The sequence below is a fragment of the Zootoca vivipara genome, chromosome 12, assembly GCF_963506605.1.
Source record: "Zootoca vivipara chromosome 12, rZooViv1.1, whole genome shotgun sequence".
Classification (NCBI taxonomy): Eukaryota; Metazoa; Chordata; class Lepidosauria; order Squamata; family Lacertidae; genus Zootoca; species Zootoca vivipara.
The window spans coordinates 5997076-6015617 of record NC_083287.1 but is presented as its reverse complement, the minus strand read 5'-3'; the positions used below and the strand labels follow the sequence as shown (position 1 = coordinate 6015617).

At 46.2% G+C, this 18542-nt stretch overlaps 1 protein-coding gene across 1 annotated transcript in view; it reads left to right on the top strand.

Moving 5' to 3' along the window:
* The first annotated feature begins 6983 nt into the window (after positions 1–6983).
* The window catches only part of NME8 (NME/NM23 family member 8), a 31375-nt gene continuing 19816 nt past the window's right edge, over positions 6984–18542 (top strand). Inside the window, exons 1-5 of the mRNA XM_060281050.1 lie at positions 6984–7016; positions 7105–7162; positions 9479–9585; positions 10841–10912; positions 12955–13071. Coding sequence (XP_060137033.1) covers positions 6984–7016; positions 7105–7162; positions 9479–9585; positions 10841–10912; positions 12955–13071 — 387 coding nt within the window. The remainder of the gene's footprint in view (positions 7017–7104; positions 7163–9478; positions 9586–10840; positions 10913–12954; positions 13072–18542) is intronic.

The window sequence follows — 18542 nt, the reverse complement described above, 5'->3', positions numbered from 1 at the left end:
GTTGTCGGGTCTTCTGTAAGCAAAAACGGAATTAGCACTGTGCAAAATCAACACCTGGAACTGTCCAACAAGTTGAAGTTTCTAAGTCAGCCTCACTGAACCTGGCATCTTCCCGAAGTTTTGGACCAAAACTCACACCCAGCATGCTCTTGTGGTAGAGGGTACCAGGGTGGTGAACTAGGGAGGGGGGCCTATGGTTCTCCAGATGTTTCTAGACTATAACTCCTATCATGTCTGGCCATTGACCATGTTCACTGGGGCTAATGGGAGTTGGAGTTCAGCAACATCTGGAGGGCAACACATTGCCTGTCCTTTAACTAGACAAGCACCTAGCCACCTGTCCTCCCCTAGTCAACAGAGCGGTATTTTTTTGCCTGCCTGGTGCCCTGCAGTTTGCAGCTCATGTCCCCTACCAGCAAAAGTATCTGGTTGGCCACTATGAGAGAAGGATGCTAGATAGGCCACTGGTCTGATCCAGCGGACTCTTGTGTTCTCAAATGTTTCACCAAAAATTAGAGAGGTTGAATTTTGGGGGGCTTGAGCACCGAAAGGTATAGTCTTCACTCTTCTGTGTGGACTCATAATCTTTGATATTATTTGGGGGGGGGGGGCAATGTCAAATGTTTCCCGAATCATGCCTATTTCATCAGATCATAGAATTGTAAGTTGGAAGGGACCAAGAGTAATTAAACTTTTAATTAAAGTTAGCTGCATTTACATCCTCCTTGTGTTCCTGTTGTTTAATTTTGTAAAAGTCAGACCCATCCTCCTTTTGTGATTGTAATTGGTTTTCAGCTGCTTTTAATGTTATATTCTAAATGGCTGTAACCCTTAGGGTGAGGGGCGGGTAATAAATCAAATTAGAAAACAATAATTAGCTCATTGAACACAGTGCTTTTGGGGCCTCTGGTAGTCTGGATCTTTTCAGCTTATTAGTTTGTTCACATGATCAGGCAGAAGATCACCACTGTGTACATTCCAAAAAACATAACATCAAGATTGGATCAGAATGGAAAAAAATAAGTGGAAGGAACTCACCTAAAAATGCTGCCACTTCATTTGGCAAGCTGATCCCCGGTGGGTGAGGAACAGCCATGGGTCCTGCTGTCCATGGCCCTGACTTGGCCTGGTCCTGACAGGGAGAGCTGTGCTCGGTTGATAAGCATTTCATCCTGTAACTTTTAAGACCACTTTCACAAGTGATACTCTTTGAATTTCTGGCTCCTACACAGTGGCATTCCCTCCGTTTGCATTAAGAGTCTCCAAAGATTTCCCTGAGTGTAGAAGAAATATGGTTTATAATTCAGGGGACATGGGGAGAGTCGGCCTAAGACATTTTGCTTCCTGAGACAAGATGGTGACTCCCCCCCCCCATCAGGAGTTGGGTTGACTGGACTGGCTGTTGAATCCTATTTCAGTTACGTCATCCGCCATACCCAAGGAAGCAGGCTAGCTTGAGGGTATCTATGGCAAGGCATTTGGGACAGGTCACCCACTCTGCTTCACGGGAGGGCTACCATGCTGTCACCTGGTCGGACACCATCTTGTGGTTCTCCACTCATATTCTTCCTGGCTTGCACTGTTGCCACAAGGACAAGTAGAAGAATGAACATTTTCATTTTTCAACGGATTTGGCTGGGTCTGTACCATCGTTGTTGTTCATTCTGAGGCACGGTGACATCAACTCAGGCAGATCTGCGGGTCAGAAGAAATGAATCGGGACAAGAAGCAACACTTGTCAATCCAAAGAGAATGTGATACGTTTATCCTGCCACAGAGGTAAGTAAATGGTAGCTGGAGGTTCAATTCAGCCTTTGAGGCTGAAGCATAGCTGCCAAGTCTCCCGTATTCCCTGGGAAACCCCCGTTTTTCCTAGCTGTTCTCAGCTGAAAAAACGGATATTTCCCCCCCCCCCGGTTTATTCTGGCGTGGTGGCCATTTTGGAACTGGGCGGAGCATGCTCAGAAGCGACTTTTGATGCAGCTCTGCCCACTTCCAAAATGGCTGCAGTGCGACTTCTGGCACGGCAGCCATTTTGGAACTGGGCAAAGCAGCATCAAAAGTCGCTTCTGAGCATGCTCCGCCGAGTTCCAAAATGGAGGCAGCGCTACTTCCGGTCTTCTACTTCCGGTCCGGTCCCTTATTTCTCTGACAGCAACTTGGTAGGTATGGGCTGAAGGCTCCCATCAGACTTTCTCTATTACCCAGAAACAAAACAACATGGGGACTTCAAGATGTTGTTTGACGCCATCTCCCATCAACTCCAGCCAGTATGGCCAATGCTCAGGGGTGATGGGCACTGGTGTCCAACAACATGGGAAAGATCACAAATTTCTGCTCCCTGGCATAGCCCACGATCTCAAGGACTCTCCTGCCCCAATATGAGCCAATTTCTCATACTTAAGTTGAAATATAGGCTAAAGTCCTATTAATCTCCACCTCCCCTACATGAAACAGCAACAAGTCCTGTCAGAATTCTCCTTCCTTTGACACTCCTGGGTTACAAAACTAGCTTTCTACTTCTCTAAAAACCCAGCTACTTCTTGTAAATAAGAGAGAACTTGTGACAGCTTTACTTCCATCTGAGACATTTTGCCCTGATGACTGATTTGCCCCCAGTGCCCAGGTTAGGGACGGCCCTCCCACCACTCAACACTCTTGAGCTCCTTCCCACCTCTATCTTTTCCACTCTTCAACCCCGCCAGGAAACACACCTAGAGTGCACACAACACTTTCCCCACTCTCAGTGGTTGGAATCGAACCTGCCCTGGTCCTGCAGAAAGGAGCAGGGCCGTCCAGCCCATGAGGCGGACGGACTGGGCCAACCACCTCAAACGGTGGAATCCTGCAAGGGCAAGACCTCTGTGGATAACCCACCTACCCTTTCCACTACTGCCAGAAAGGCCCTGGTGGCAACTTCTGGCAAGATCTCATGAGAGCTCCACAAGGTCTCGTGAGATCTTGCCAGAAGCTGCTGCCGCTGCGCAACTCCAGTAAGTGAGGGTTCGGTGGAGGAACAATGGCGGGGCAGCTCCTTCCTGTTTCGTCTCAGGCAGTGAAATGGGACGGGCCCCTCCTGGAGAAGAGGAACGGGAGGGCTAAATGCCAGACCTCATGGGCTCCAAGCCATGCACATTTACTCTGAGGTAAAGGGCCAATGGATTCAGAGGGGGCTTGCTCCCACGTCAGTGAGGTCACCATAACAGCCCACAAGCCCAACCAGCCACTTGCAATGAAGTAAGCCCCACTGAGGTTGGCGACTCTTTACTTTTGAGGAAATGGGCGTGTAGACTGCTATCCTGCGTGCACTTACAGGTTACAGGATGGTGACACCCCACATAAGTGAGGGCAAGGAAGAGGCAAGTCAGAAAGCCACAAGAAGCGTGTTCAAGAAGCCCAAACAGAGGAAAAGGCCTGCACTGCTTTGTCCTTCTAACTATCTATGAATTGAGGGAGGGGCATCAACCATTCGACATCTCGCACGGAGCCCCTTTCCTTTGTTTCATTTAATGGCCCATCACCCAGGCTATCATCTCAAAACAGGAAGCTATCCTGGCTTTTATTTTATCACTTGCTGGATCCAGGGGTGGTTAGAAGGTCTCTCTCATGCTGCCTGCTTCCTCCCCCACAAACTCATAACGCTACCTTAGGAGGAGGCTTTTAAAGGTCTTCCCATGAAAAGTTAAACCATTATTCTGTAGACAGATTTATTGCTGGAGGAAAAGGCCTGAACTATCTTCTCTGTGATGCAGAAATTGTCTCCACTAATTCCATAATGCCAAGGGAATATAGCTAAATGTGATCGTTCAGAAGAAAAGCCACTCTTTTATATCCTTGAATCACACATTTGTGTAGTTTCTCCTAACAGAAAAGCCATTAAGTTTAGCTCAGCAAATCATTTGATTTAGATTACTCTCCAGGCTATTATTCAAACAGCAGTTGTGTTCTTTCTTAAGGTCACCATATAGTCACCAAGGCAACAACATTTCCCCCGTTTCTGTTATGCTGGGTGCATTTTTATAGGCATAACGTCCCCATAATCAAGTTCATTCCATAAAAAAGGCCGAGAAAAAGATTGACTGGGAGTGGCAAACATTTGAAATGTGTGGTAAGCAATTTAGATAGCCTTGGAAGGAAGCAATGGGGAAATAACCTTGAGATTGGCCAAGACCAAGAAACAAGAAAACGGACATCCGTTGATTCCCAGTTCTGTTGTAAGCCAAAAAATGGCTTATCTTCTGAGTTAGCCAATAAAACTCAGAGACAAGAGGAGTTAGGAGTCCATTGTGTTTATCTAATCTTTTCGCAAAACTGCAACCCCGCCCAAAGGTCGGGCGGGAATTTATAACATTTCAGACAAAGGATTTTGATTTAACCAATCACATAAAGCATTACATCATTTAATATTTTAATATTCATCATTATCTCATTTCATATTGAATACGTATGTCATTACCTAATCTAATACCCATGCGCAATAAGCATTGCTAACTAGGCCAAGGATTGCTAACAAGGCCTTTGATTCTCAATAATATGTTACATTGTGAGATAATATGCGTGTTGGGAACCTGTGTTACGTGCACCATGTAACAATTTGTGTTCTAGCTTATGAATTACATCTTTGTGATTTGCGTGTTAGCTGACCTTCTGTTCTGGTAAAAGAACGGCATCTTGCTAAATCATCAGTTTCTTAAAGTAACAAGCTCCCATAATTCACTATTATAAGCATATTCCAGGATTTATAGGGATTTGCATTATCACCTTAATTGGGGCCCTTTGGGCCCCTGCTACAGTTCAACTGTTGGGTAAGGTTGATTTGATTCCCTCCCTTGTTCCTGAAGTAGATCTTCACTCTGCCCACCTTCCCTGTGGGGTGGGGGGCATTCTGTGGTTTGCCTCAGGTGCTAAAAGGTCTTTGGCCAGCCCAGCAGCTCTCTCACGGCTCCTTGGTTTGGCGAGAGCCTTCGTAGTCACCTCTCAGGTACCAGGTCCATCCGAGGTGCATGTCCACCAGCCAACTGAGCCAAGGCTGAGTGCAGGTTCCTCCCCGACTCATTCCTGACCGTTGGCGTCTACCTGGATGTTCTTTGGTGACCATAGCAACAGCCATAACCGCCTGCCCCTGCATCTCCCATCCTTCCTGAAGGTTCATATCGCTCCATGGAAGTGGTTTCCCTGGACCAGTTAACACAGTGTGTATTAAGACATGGCATGCTCATGGTGTCTGTGTGTATGGAAGTGAGATTTATGTTAACACAGCGGACAGTGTGTGTGTGTGTGTGTGTGTGTGTGTGTGTGTGTATAGTTGCAATTTCATTTATTGTTATTTTGTGCGGCCTGGATGACCTTGCTGTGGTGTTGGGCCTACTCCACCTGAAGGACAAAGAGAGACACAGTCGCAGGGCAAGGTTAGGAGATAGTTTGTTCCAACCATTAGCCACCTATTCCCAAGAAGATGCTTCAGAGGTGCATAGGACAACAGGGACGTTTAATCCTAAAATTAATCCTGGGGAGTTGAGGCGAAGAAGTGGGACACTTAATCTCTAAAATAAACATGGCAAAGAAGCTCAGATGAGCTTTAGCCCTTGCTATTATCCAGATCTGACCTGCTTGACACTCAAAAACACTTCACTGAGGCCCAACAAAATTTTCTCAACCCTCCAGAACTGGAATGAATAAACTGTAAATGATGGGCATTGATAAAGATGTGTGTTATATACTCATATTATTGTGTCTAGGATGAATACGTGTTGGCTTTTGTCTGTCTGTGTGTATCAGAATTAGTAATGTTGTTCCGTGGGCACTGAGTGCATTGTGTTCTGCAAGCCAGTTGCAGAAGTGGAAAGTCACACAATGTTCTATCAACAACAACATTTCCCTGAGAAAATAATGTGAGCTTAATAATGGGATTAATTTATATTGCTGGTTTGAATCAGGTCTTTAAAAATGACGAGGTATATGTGAGGTGTCTTCAGATTTTTTAAATCAGTAATTTGTGGAAATATGCTAGCAAATCCTTGTTATACAGTTGACCCCAAATTTCATTGTGGGAATTCCTAGAGTTATTTTCATGCTATCTAACCCACTCTACTGGTATAGAAAAGATCGATCCCAGCAGAATAGATGTTTTCAAATAAATATATGGAGAACTTTGGTGCCCACCTAATGTTTAGGAAGTTTAGAGTAGTTGCTAACTCTGTGGAGGTTGAACTAATGGTGAATAATCTGTTACAGGCAGTAGGATAAACAGAGAATGTCAGGTAGCTTACTGCTTCACATAACATATCTAATGAAGAGGACTGCAGTCCATGAAATCTTTTGCCACAATAAATTTCTTTAAGGTGCTACAAGATTCTTTGTTCTTTTTTGCTTTCCCCCTCAATGTTTTAATGAAAGTCAAGGGTTGGAGACAGATATTGGAGCTGTTATGAACACTCAGGGTGGTACTCAACCAATTTTTACTCTGAGTATATTAATGATTCTTAGTCATGTTCATTAATTTCAATGGGTCTGCTCTGAGAAAAACTTACCATAGGGGAATACTTTTGTCAATGCAAAAATCTGAAAATTTTATTTTTCAAGAGCTGGGTGGGGGCATACTCTATGGACAATAATGAAAACGCCCTAAAATATGAACACAGCTAAGGAATGAAATGCTGTATTTTCACTAACCGAGGAAACTGGGGGAATTGATCATTAATGGCCAAATGATCACATTGTCTGGGTTTGCTGCTCCATAGAGCTGTTAAAAAAAAATTCAGCTACATTATAATGAACAGCAATTTATATTGAAATTTTTGTGTGTGTGTGTTAACGGGTTGCATACAACATTAGGCATACCCAGAGAATATCCTTCGAATCAATGGACATGAATAACTGAGGATCATTAAGTTCAGTGGGGCTACTCTGAGTGGGATTTAGTTATAATCCAATATCTTTCTCAATTGGCTGTTTGTTACGTTTACACAATTATAGGGAATAAGATGGCAAGCAAGAAGAAGGAAGTTCAGCTACAGGTATACATTTTGTCTTTTCCCTGTTCAACTCTTGCTGGAACACCTAGCACTTTAAAGCTAACGAAACTCTACGTTTGCTTTACTTTAGACAGTAATACTTACTCAAGAACAATGGGAAGAAATGTTGCTGAAGAAAGGTCTAATAGGTACAATTCCCCCCCCCTTTCCTCTTATATACAGGTGAAACTCGGAAAATTAGAATCTCGTCGAAAAGTGCATTTATTTCAGTAATGCAACTTAAAAGGCGAAACCAATATATGAGATAGATGCATGACCTGCAAAGCAAGATAGGTCAAGCCTTTATTTGCTGTAATTGTGACTATTTGTCGTTAGGCAGGTCAATTATAAATGGAATGTAATTAATGAAATGTAATAGCGATGTTTATTATTGTAACTATTTGTTTTATTACTGTGGAATTTCCAAAATAAAGCATTTTTAAAAATTAAAAGAAAAAAAAGGTGCAAAGCCCGAGCGTGCTGTTTGTCCTCAAGGGTAAGAGACAGTCCTTTCTGTTAATCGATGGCTAGCTGAGCTGCTGCTCCCCGCCAGAATAAAAAATAAAAATCCAAACCTGACGCTGTCCCTTTGCCAACCCCCAGCAACGGCCCCACTGGGGCTATGGTGCTCGTGCCATCAGAGGACTCTGACTGAGTGCCCCCTCTGGCAGGCATAGTGCCATAGGTTCACCACCACTGGTGTAGGAACTTAAGAGTGGCTGCTTATCCCACAAATATTCCCAATGGTTCTAGGTGCAATTTTTTAAAATGGGCACATTAAATGCCAAGAAGTTACACTTACTGTCACATCTAGTCTGACTACCAGGCTTAGTAGCACAGAAAGCCAAGGTCTGATTTGCAGGCTGCAGAGCTTGTGATTTGAACCCTAGTGGCACCTGAAATCTGTACTGTCAGACTGCAAAGGCATCCATTTTTTTGAGTTTTCTGATTTTCATTAAATATGTTAAATCTTCTTCTTCTTCTTCTTCTTCTTCTTCTTCTTCTTCTTCTTCTTCTTCTTCTTCTCCTTCTCCTTCTCCTTCTCCTCCTTCTCCTCCTCCTCCCCCTTCTTCTTCTTCTTCCTCCTCCTCCTCCTCTTCTTCTTCTCCTTCTCCTCCTCCTCCTCCTCCCCCTTCTTCTTCTTCTTCTTCTTCTTCTTCTTCTTCTTCTTCTTCTTCTTCTTCTTCTTCTTCTTCTTCTTCTTCTTCTTCTTCTTCTTCTTCTTCTCCTCCTCCTCCTCCTCCTCCTCCTCCTCCTCCTCCTCCTCCTCCTCTCTTCTTCTTCTTCTTCTTCTTCTTCTTCTTCTTCTTCTTCTTCTTCTTCTTCTCCTTCTCCTTCTCCTTCTCCTTCTCCTTCTCCTTCTCCTTCTCCTTCTCCTTCTCCTCCTCCTCCTCCCCCTTCTTCTTCTTCTTCTTCTTCTTCTTCTTCTTCTTCTTCTTCTTCTTCTTCTTCTTCTTCTTCTTCTTCTTCTTCTTCTTCTTCTTCTTCTTCTTCTTCTTCATACCCCGCCCATCTGGCTGGGTTTCCCCAGCCATTCTGGGCGGCTCCCAACAGAACACTAAAAACTTCCCTGAACAGGGCTGCCTTCAGATGTCTCCTAAAAATCTGGTAGTAGTTTTTCCTCTTTGACATCTGGTGGGAGGGCGTTCCACAGGGCAGGTGCCACTACCAAGAAGGCCCTCTGCCTGGTACCCTGCAACTTGGCTTCTCGCAACGAGGGAACCGCCAGAAGGCCTTCGGCGCTGGACCTCAGTGTCCAGGCAGAACGATGGGGGAGGAGACGCTCCTTCAGGTATACTGGACCAAGGCCATTTAGGGCTCTAAAGGTCAGCACCAACACTTTGAATTGTGCTCAGAAACGCACTGGGAGCCAATGTAGGTCTTTCAGGACCGGTATAATATGGTCTCTGCGGCAACCTGGCAGCCACTGCGTCCACCTATGCTGGGCCTGCTTCTACCACATATGGCAGGCTATACTGCTGAATACAAGTATTGGCATTCTGCCAGCTCTTGAGGACACGCCTAGACTTGGCCTTCTGGTCTTATTTTTAATTATTTTTAACTGTTTAAATTGTTATGCCTTTTAACTTGCTTGTGTATATTTTAATCAAAGGAGTTTTAATGCTTTGATAAGACTGTTCCATTGTGTATTTTAATTACGTATGGATTTTATAATTGATTTTATGCTTGTAAACTTAGAAGCCATTTTGGTATACAAGTGGTGTATAAATAAATTTATAGTAGTAACAGATGTAGTGAAATTTAAAACGTGTTAATTCCTGGAATACGATTGCTCACTACTACTGATACATCATGCCTATTATTAATTTGTGATCTTTCCCATAAAACCTGGTTAAAACATGGTTTCAATAGAGGGACATGTCCTAGCCCCCAAATCAGAAAAAACGATATCACCCATTTGAAGTTACCCATTTTATTTAGGCACTTTGTTGTGTGTTTTCCAGTAGTAGACGTATATCAGGCTTGGTGCGGACCTTGCAAAGCTGTCTTGAGCTTATTCAGAAAACTAAAAAATGAATATGGTGAAGATGATCTTCTGCACTTTGCGGTGGTAAGGATCCAAATATGAAGCCTTCCAATGCCAAACATTTTGGGAGAAGTCTATTTTTTGTGCTCTGTGATTAACTTCCTTGTTTGTTGCAGTTTCAGCAAAACACTGAAGAATACATTCCAAATGCACTGGCGTTATTTTATTGCTAGGTAGACTGATTTCAGCTGCTGGAGAAATCCTGTTGTCACATATCAGGATTGACATACGTTCGGAATTTCCTGGACATATCCAGAATACTGCACTTGGTAGCAGTGTCCGGGCAAAAAGTGTCCAGGACAATTCAGACATATGGCAACCTATGTTGGCAGGGTCATTTTTGGCAATTAACCTTAAAAATAGCCCCCAAACGTCTTCTTTTTTTGTTGTTGCAAATTTGCCAGAAAAAAGCTCAACAACTACTTTTCTGCCCAGATTTTCACTGTTTGAAAGATGGCAACCGCATCACATATGAAAAGTTACTGCTTAGTTACGAAAGAGGGGAGGAGTAACAGAATTATAATATATGAACCCTAGCCACCTTTAAGCTAGAAATACAAGCATTGGTGCAGCTGTAGTTCATCTACAAATAGTATTGCGAGAAATAAAAATCAAGCCTTGGGAATATGTAACTTTCAGAAGGAGAGGGTATTCTGCTCTCAAATTTTAGAACACAAAATATTGTTTAACAGACCTTCACTAAATTTCAGAGAGTGTTCTACATCCCGAAAGACCAATGTTAAAGATTCTGGATTTTCCAAAATGTTGAAATACTGCTCCCAACTGCTGGTTTGGGGAGTGGTGTACACCACAATCCACATCTATCATGCCATTTCTTATTAAATACTAGGTTCTGGTGTGTTTACCTGAAACCCACTTTGATCTGAATTGGGGGAAAAGAACAACCTAGTTGACTTTTAACCTGGTAATGTGTACACATTACCTCTTGCTTTCCCTTTAAAACTAATGGGATTTCAGAGTGCTTACCTTTGGCTAGAAGAATGCTATTTATTTCCTTACATTTGCATTTTTCAGTAGCACCATCTATGGTCGCAATAATGGTGAAGTCATGCAAAGATTTATTGTGAATGGGATCTAATCTGGTAACAAGGCAGGAAGCCATCAGCAGACTGCAAATCAAAACTCTCCGTGAGCCAGTCAGTAGTACTCTACAGAGAATCTATATGGGAATTGCTATACCGGTAGTATACCTTGGCTTGCAGGTGTTTTGAAAAGTAATAATAATGTAGGTTATGTGTCTTATCTGTATTCATTTAAGGCAGAGGCTAACAGCATTCCGAGTCTGCTCCCCTTTAAAGATAAATGTGAACCCGCTTTTATCTTCTGTGTGGTAAGTATACGGTGAATGATTTTAGTTTTTGTTTCTCAGGGGGATGTGGGTGGTGCTGTGGTCTAAACCACTGAGCCTAGGGCTTGCCGATTGGGAGGTCGGCGGTTTGAATCCCCGCAACGGGGTGAGCACGCATTGCTCAGTCCCAGCTCCTGCCAACCTAGCAGTTCGAAAGCACATCAAAGTGCAAGTAGATAAATAGGTACCACTCCGGCGGGAAGGTAAACAGCGTTTCCGTGCGCTGCTCTAGTTTCACCAGAAGCGGCTTAGTCATGCTGGCCACATGACCCAGAAAAACTGTCTGTGGACAAACCTCGGCTCCCTCGGCCAGTAAAGCAAGATGCGTGCCGCAATCCCAGAGTCGTTCGCGACTGGACTTAACTGTCTTTAGGAACTGTGTGGTGATGCAGAGCTGGGAATTAGTGTCGCAATGTTGTGATCATGAGGGACTTCTCAATTTTCTTCCATCACCTTCCACAGCTAAGACTCCCAGTGTTCCCACACCACTGACCCCCACTGACCCCCTTCCAGTTTGTTTATGCAAATGGAATAAACAATTATAATGTATAGGTAGATTCATGCAATGCTAGTTCTCATGGAAATCATTGGGGCAAGTCATGGTAACTTTTTACAGTACATTGATTCCAATAGGCTCAACTGGAGCTTAACTAACCTTCAGTGCAACCCTATGCATTTTTACTCAGAAGTAAGTCACACTGAAGTCATTGGGACTTACTCCAAAGTAGGTGAACATAGGACTGTGGTCTTACAGTGCCATCTTGTGCAGGTCTCCTCAGAAATGAGTTCAGTGAGACTCACTCACAGTCAAGTGAATATAACAGGCATTTGAAAGAATGATCAACGCTGCTGTTTTTTGTTAATTTTAATTATTTTAGATCATTGTGTTTATGGTATTTTTGCGATATTTTGAGCAGACTTGGGTGGCTATTCCCCAAAAGGTGGGATATAAAAAATAATTTTAAAGCAAAGCTAAGTATAGGTTGATAACCAGAGTTAGTCATACTCAGAACAGACCCACTGAAATAATTGGACTTACGTTACTTAGGTTTGCGTGTGACTAGCCTTGGATACCACTGATAGGATTGCAGCCATAGGCTTAAAGCACATAAAACTAAAGGTTTGCACCTGGAGAATATTTGTTGTTGGAAACCAATTAAAACATACAAAACAAAACTGAAGAGGTAAAAGAATATGTAAATGATTGGTTGCACTATCGCCAAATCAATGAAATGTTTAAAGAGAACCTAAAGGAAAAAGGATTTGATCACAATAAATCAAAATATGAAATTGAAATAGTGAATAATAATTATAAAATATTGTCTAAAATGTATAAATTGCTGTTGGAATGGCATTTGAAAGATGAAGCGGTAAAATCAGTTATGATACATTGGGCCAAGGATTTTGGGTATAATATAGAGTTGAAAGATTGGGGAAAATTGTGGAAAGTAGGAATAAAATTTACAGCATGCAATGCCTTGAAAGAAAATATGATGAAAATGATGTACAGATGGTATATTACACCAGTGAAATTAGCTAAAATGTATAAAACAAGTAATAAATGTTGGAAATGTAAGGAAAAAGAAGGATCTTTTTACCATATGTGGTGGGAATGTAAGAAAGTAAAAAGCTTTTGGGAAATGATATATAATGAAATGAAAAAGATGTTGAAATATTTGAAAAACAATTGTAAACAACAGATCACGCTAGTAGGACTGCAAGAAGTTTTGTAAGGAGGACTATATGGAAATATTACAAGGAGAATATATGAAAAGGATAATTAGTGATGGACTGTTAAAAGTAATAGTGAAATTAATAAAATGTATGATTAAGAGAGGAAGATTGAAAATCAGGCGGGGTTGATGGAAGTCCAAAACAAAACATTGTATAAGATGTGAAAGAATGATATGTGATGTTTGGAAAATATTACACACACACACACACACACACACACACACACACACACACACACAACTATGAGATGTTGCTGCACACTGTTTAATTTGGGCTAAAATTATTTGCAGGATGGCAAGATGGTAGATATTGTGAGAGGCGCGAATGGACCTCTTCTGTGTAGAAAAGTCATAGAGATGGTAGAACGAGAGAGAAGAATCGTAGCAGGAGAAGAACAAAGACCAGAGGTAACTCTGTCTTGACTCATCACTGGCATATTTTATTAAGTACATTTGCCTTCTCTTTCTAATGTTCTGTGTTCTGCTTGATTGCTGATACGATTTTTACGACATTCCCCCCACCCTCAAAGAATTCTGGGCATTGTAGTTTTTTTAAGGCTAATTGGGAAGTGTAACTATTGTGAGGGGTAAACTAGGTGGGTGATGATCTACAATGGGTTATGACAGGGGTCCCCAGACTTACCCGGCTTTGGGCCGGAGGGCAGGGGAGTGCGCGCACAGCGGGCCAGAGGGCAGGGGAGTGCGTGCCCGTGTGCATGCGCACACACACTTACTGGCGCGGTGGCGCGCTTCCAGGTCGGAAAAATCGCCGAAAATCGTTTGTGCACATGCGTATGGGCCTCCCCCCGACCCGGAAGTGCACCGGAAATGACCTCTTCTGGGTCGGGAGAGGCCCACACGCATGCGCACAAACGATTTTTGGCGATTTTTTTCCGACCTGGAAGTGTGCTGCCGCGCTGTGCACCATAAGAGGGCGGCAGCAGCGCGTGGTGGGGGTCGTTGCGGGCTGGATTGGGAGGCCAATTGGGCCGCATTTGGCCCGCGGACTGTAGTTTGGGGACCCTGGGTTAAGATCTATGGCATTCGCACACGACAATATCAGGTGGAGGCTGAAGTTAATCAGAACAATTCTAGGAAACGTATCACCATTGAACACGTATGAATGTTCCGTTGCTGCTGCTTACTTGAATGGGTCTTGTTGTGGGGCAGGGTTGCAGCAAATTTGGGGTTGCACAGATGCACTGGCAAGGCCAGTCCAGCACTCCCACTGGTACGTCGCACAGCCTGGACCTCCCACCCAGGCAATGCCCGTGTCAAGAGGGTGCCCTTGCAGCTCTACGACGGCCACTCTTTGCAACAGAGTCCTACCATGTTCAATGGAACGTAATCTCAGAAACATGCATACCAAGTTGCCAGTTTAAGCACAGAAGTCCCTATTCATGCTGAGCGGTGCAGTCATAAACAATTCTACTCCAAATCACACCTCACCGAATTCAGTGGGGCTCACTGCCTGTGAGTGGTTATAGGCAGGGGTGGCTGGTACCCCTTGGGACTGGCGGCGGGGAAGCAGGTGGCACCAGAGCCAATGACAGGCAGAGCCCATTTAGTCTAGTTTTGTCATCATCTTCCCTCTCCTGAGTTCTACAAGGGGGACCCTGAGACTAAGGAACCGGAAGGCAGGGAGGGCCACACCCTGGAAAGTTGTAAGTAGAAAAGCAGGCAAGTTAACAGCTGCAGTGGGAGGCCCTGAATTCTGTCAGGATCGCAGCTGGGGCATAGGGAGCGTGGGAGAGTAGCCTTTTCAGCCCATCCAGAAGACACGCCCTAAAACTACTAATAGGCCTAGGGATTGGGGGGAAGTGTGACGAACTTATTTCCTAGTAGGAAATATTTTGGTTTCCACCTGTATGAAAAAAGGGTTAATACATCTCCTACCTTGAGTGACAGCACATGAGTTTGGGGGCGGGGTTATGGACCTCCTAAAAGGAGGGAATGGCAGTTAATGACAGTTGAGAGGGAAGAAGAGGGACGAGGGAGTGAGAGAAATATAGTGGGAAAGTGGAAGGTTTGGCTGGTTACTAGGATTAATCGAATGTACTAGTTTTATGGAATAATCGAATACTATGAACTAAGAGTTTAAACAAATGCAACCATAAAGAAATATACATGTTCTCCAGTTAAATAAACCTTTCATCTATGTTGTGTCAAATTGGATGTTGCTCCTTATTCCAGCAACGTATCTAAACTCAAAAGGGTGGTGACTGAAGAGGGGAGATAAAACTAAGCCTGAGGAGTGGATAGTTTGTATTGTTGTAAGCCAAAAATGGCTTATCTTCTGAGTTGGACTGAAATATACTCGGAGTCAAGAGTGAATTTCATGCTCTTTATTCAGCTCATAGTCATCAAGGAGGAGAAGAGAAGACGAATGGCTCTTTTCCCAAAACCATCTGCTTATATACATTATTTACACAATGGGCCTTGCGTGATTGGCTACTTCAGGGCTACACCTGTGGGCCAATTATATTGTGGATTGACTTCTGCCTGCAGCCTGATTGGCTGCTCCTACAGGCCAATCAGGTTGCGGATTCACTTCCACCTGGAGTTGGATTGGGTAGCTCCCGCTGATTCTGAATCCTATTGTTCTAGGATTCAGCTCAGTACATAACACCCCTCCCCTCTAAGTTCCAGTCCTGCCCGGGAAGTTGCATTCGTAGTCCCCAAGGTCTGCTGGCCGCCTCCGTGTGCGTTGTGGCCTGGGGTGTTCCTTGGTCAGGGGTTCTGGTTCTGGCTCGTGTTCCGAGGCTGCTGGCTGTGCCGGGGCTGTCTGGTCTGGCGCCACTGAACCACTAGGTTGTAGCTCTGGTTCCGGTGTCCTTCCAGCCTCGGGGCGCCCCTCTGTGCCTACTGCTTCTGCTTCCCCTGCCCACCCCTCTCGCTCTACAAGCCTCACTGCCCTGCTGTCCCCTTGGGACCCCTCTGTCCCGCTCTCCTCCTGGGTTCCTCCTGGGAATCGTCGCCGTAGCTGGTCGCAGTGGCGGCGCCAACATTGCCCCCCTTCCGTTAGTACCTCGTACGACACGGGACCGGTCACCTTGGTGACTGTGGCGGGTACCCATGCTGGGCCTGCCCCAAAATTCTTTGCATACACTGGGTCCTGGGCCACAAATGTCTGGGGGTTCCTGCCTTTCCCCACCACTACCTCATCCTGAGCTCTGTCGGGGTGAAGTCGGTCCAGTCTAGTTGCAAGGCGCCGGCCCATTAGTAATTCAGCTGGGCTCCGGCCCGTCGTTGTGCTTGGGGTGCTGTGCTGTGCTAGAAGAAATGCGGCAAGGCGGTATTCCCAGTCCCCTTGTGTCATGCGGCGGAGGCTGTCCTTGGTGGTCCGCACCATGCGCTCCGCTTGGCCATTGGTGGCAGGGTGGAATGGTGCTGAGCGGATGTGGCGGATGGCGTTCTGCGCTGTGAAGGTCTGGAACTCCTCTGACGTGAATGCGGTTCCATTGTCCGAGACGAGGGTGTCAGGGAGCCCGTGGGTCGCAAACAGCTTACGTAGTACCCGGATGGCTGCCGCCGTAGAAGTGGATGGTACCAGTGCGACCTCCAGCCATTTGGTGTAGGAATCCACCACTATGAAGAATGTTTTTCCCTGGAAGGGGCCAGCGAAGTCCACGTGCAAGCGTGACCATGGATGTCGGGCGGACTCCCAGGGCTGGACTGGGGCCCTTGGGGGATCCGGGCGGGATTCTTGGCAGGTCTGGCAGTGTTGGACCCAGGCCTCTATCTCTCTGTCAATCCCCGGCCACCACACATAACTCCTGGCAAGGGCCTTCATCCTCACTACCCCTGGGTGTGTCTCGTGTAGGGCTGTGAGGACCCTTTTGCGGAGGGGCTGGGGAACAACAACCCTGCTTCCCCATAACAGGCACCCCTTGTGGGCCGACAGTTCATGTTTGCGGTTTGTGTAGCCAGCGAATTCTGGCCCGGGGCTGCTGCTGGGCCATCCTCGCCACACCCAGTCCAGGACCCGGGAGATGACCCTATCTTTTGTGGAATGGTGCGCAACTTCTTGTGCCTGAATAGGTCGGTCGGGAAGCAGCTCCAGGGTCATAACCTCTTGCGCAGGCGCTGGGTCGGGGCCTGTTTCTGGTAGTGGTAGCCTGCTGAGGGCGTCTGCGTGGCCCATCGCCTTCCCAGGGCGGTGGATTAGTGCATACTGGTAGCCGGCAAGGAAAATTGACCACCTGAGGACACGTGGAGACAACACTTGGGGGGTCTGCTTCTCAGGGGCAAACAGGCCAAGCAACGGCTTGTGGTCAGTCACTATGGTAAAGGGCCGCCCGTACAAGAAATCATGGAATTTTTTTACGCCCTTCACGATTGCCAGACCCTCCTTGTCAATCTGTGAGTAGTTTCGTTCGGCTGCAGCAAGCGTCTGGGAGAAGTATGCCACCGGCACCTCTCTTCCATCCGGGAGTTGGTGTCCCAGGACAGCGCCGATGCCATAGGGAGAGGCGTCGCATGCCAGCACCACTGGCAGCCTCTCGTCGAAGTGTGCTAAGACCGAGTTCGAGACGAGCAAGTCCTTGACTGCCTGGAATGCGGCCCTTTGTCGCTGGCCCCACACCCAAGGGGCCCTTTTATCTAGGAGTCTGTGTAGGGGCTCCGCTACCGCTGCCTTATGGGGAAGGAAGGCATGGTAAAAGTTCAATAGTCCCAAGAATGACTGAAGTTCGGGCTTGCTCTTGGGCGCTGGGGCCTCACAAATGGCCCGTACCTTGTCACCGGTTGGATGGACCCCTTCTGCGTCCACCTTAAATCCCAGAAAGTCCACCTGCGGCACTCCCAGTAAACACTTTTCCCGCTTCACCTTGAGGCCCGCCGTCTGGAAACGGTGCAGGACGGAGCGGAGGCGGTCCTCAAATTCCTCTGGTGTGGGCCCGGCGATCAGTACATCATCGAAGAAGGGGGTGACGCCAGGAATCCCTTTAAGGAGAGAGTCCATTAGATTCTGGAATATGCCTGGTGCCACGCTAACGCCAAATTGCAGCCGCTTTACTCTGAATGCCCCTCTGTGCGTCACAATCGTCTGAGCCTCTGCTGTGGCTTCGTCCACAGGCAACTGTTGATACGCTTGGGCCAAGTCCAGTTTGCCAAAGATTTTTGACCCAGCCAGGGTGGCGAGGACATGGCTGACCACTGGCACTGGGTATGCATGGGCCGTGAGAGCCTTGTTTATGGTGCATTTGTAGTCTGCACAGATGCGGACCGAACCGTTAGGCTTGACGGGTGTGACAATTGGAGTTTCCCAGGGGGCGTTGGGCACCGGCTCCAGCACTCCTTGCTCCACGAGCCGGTCCAATTCCTCGTCTATGCGGGGTTTCAGGGCGAACGGGACCCGGCGGGCCTTGTGCCTGATGGGTCGTACAGCGGGGTCTAGCTGTAGGGCAATGGGGGGTCCTGTATATCGTCCCAATGCCCCATCGAAAACCCCTGGAAACTCTTTGCATATGGCGTCCACGTCCACTTGTAAGCTAGTGCGGTTCACCCCGGTAACGGCTAGCCCCAGAGGTCCAAACCATGCCAGTCCCAGTAAGCTAACGTAGGGGCCCTTAACTACCAGCAAGTCCAATTGTTGCTTTCGCCCTCGATATTGCACCCTGAAGGTCCCCACCCCCATAGTAGGGACCTTACGTTTCTGGAAGTCCCGGAGGGTGAATGGGGCCGGCCTTAGTTTGGGACCCCCATTAGGGCACAGTTCCCTTAATGTTCGGGCCGAGATTATGGATAGAGTTGAACCCGTGTCCAGCTCCATGCGGCATGGGGCTCCCTCTATCTGTACCTCTATATAAATTTTCTCTGTGCTGGGATGGGGCAACTGGAATACCTGGTAGTCCGTGATCTCCGTCGAGTTGCCTTGG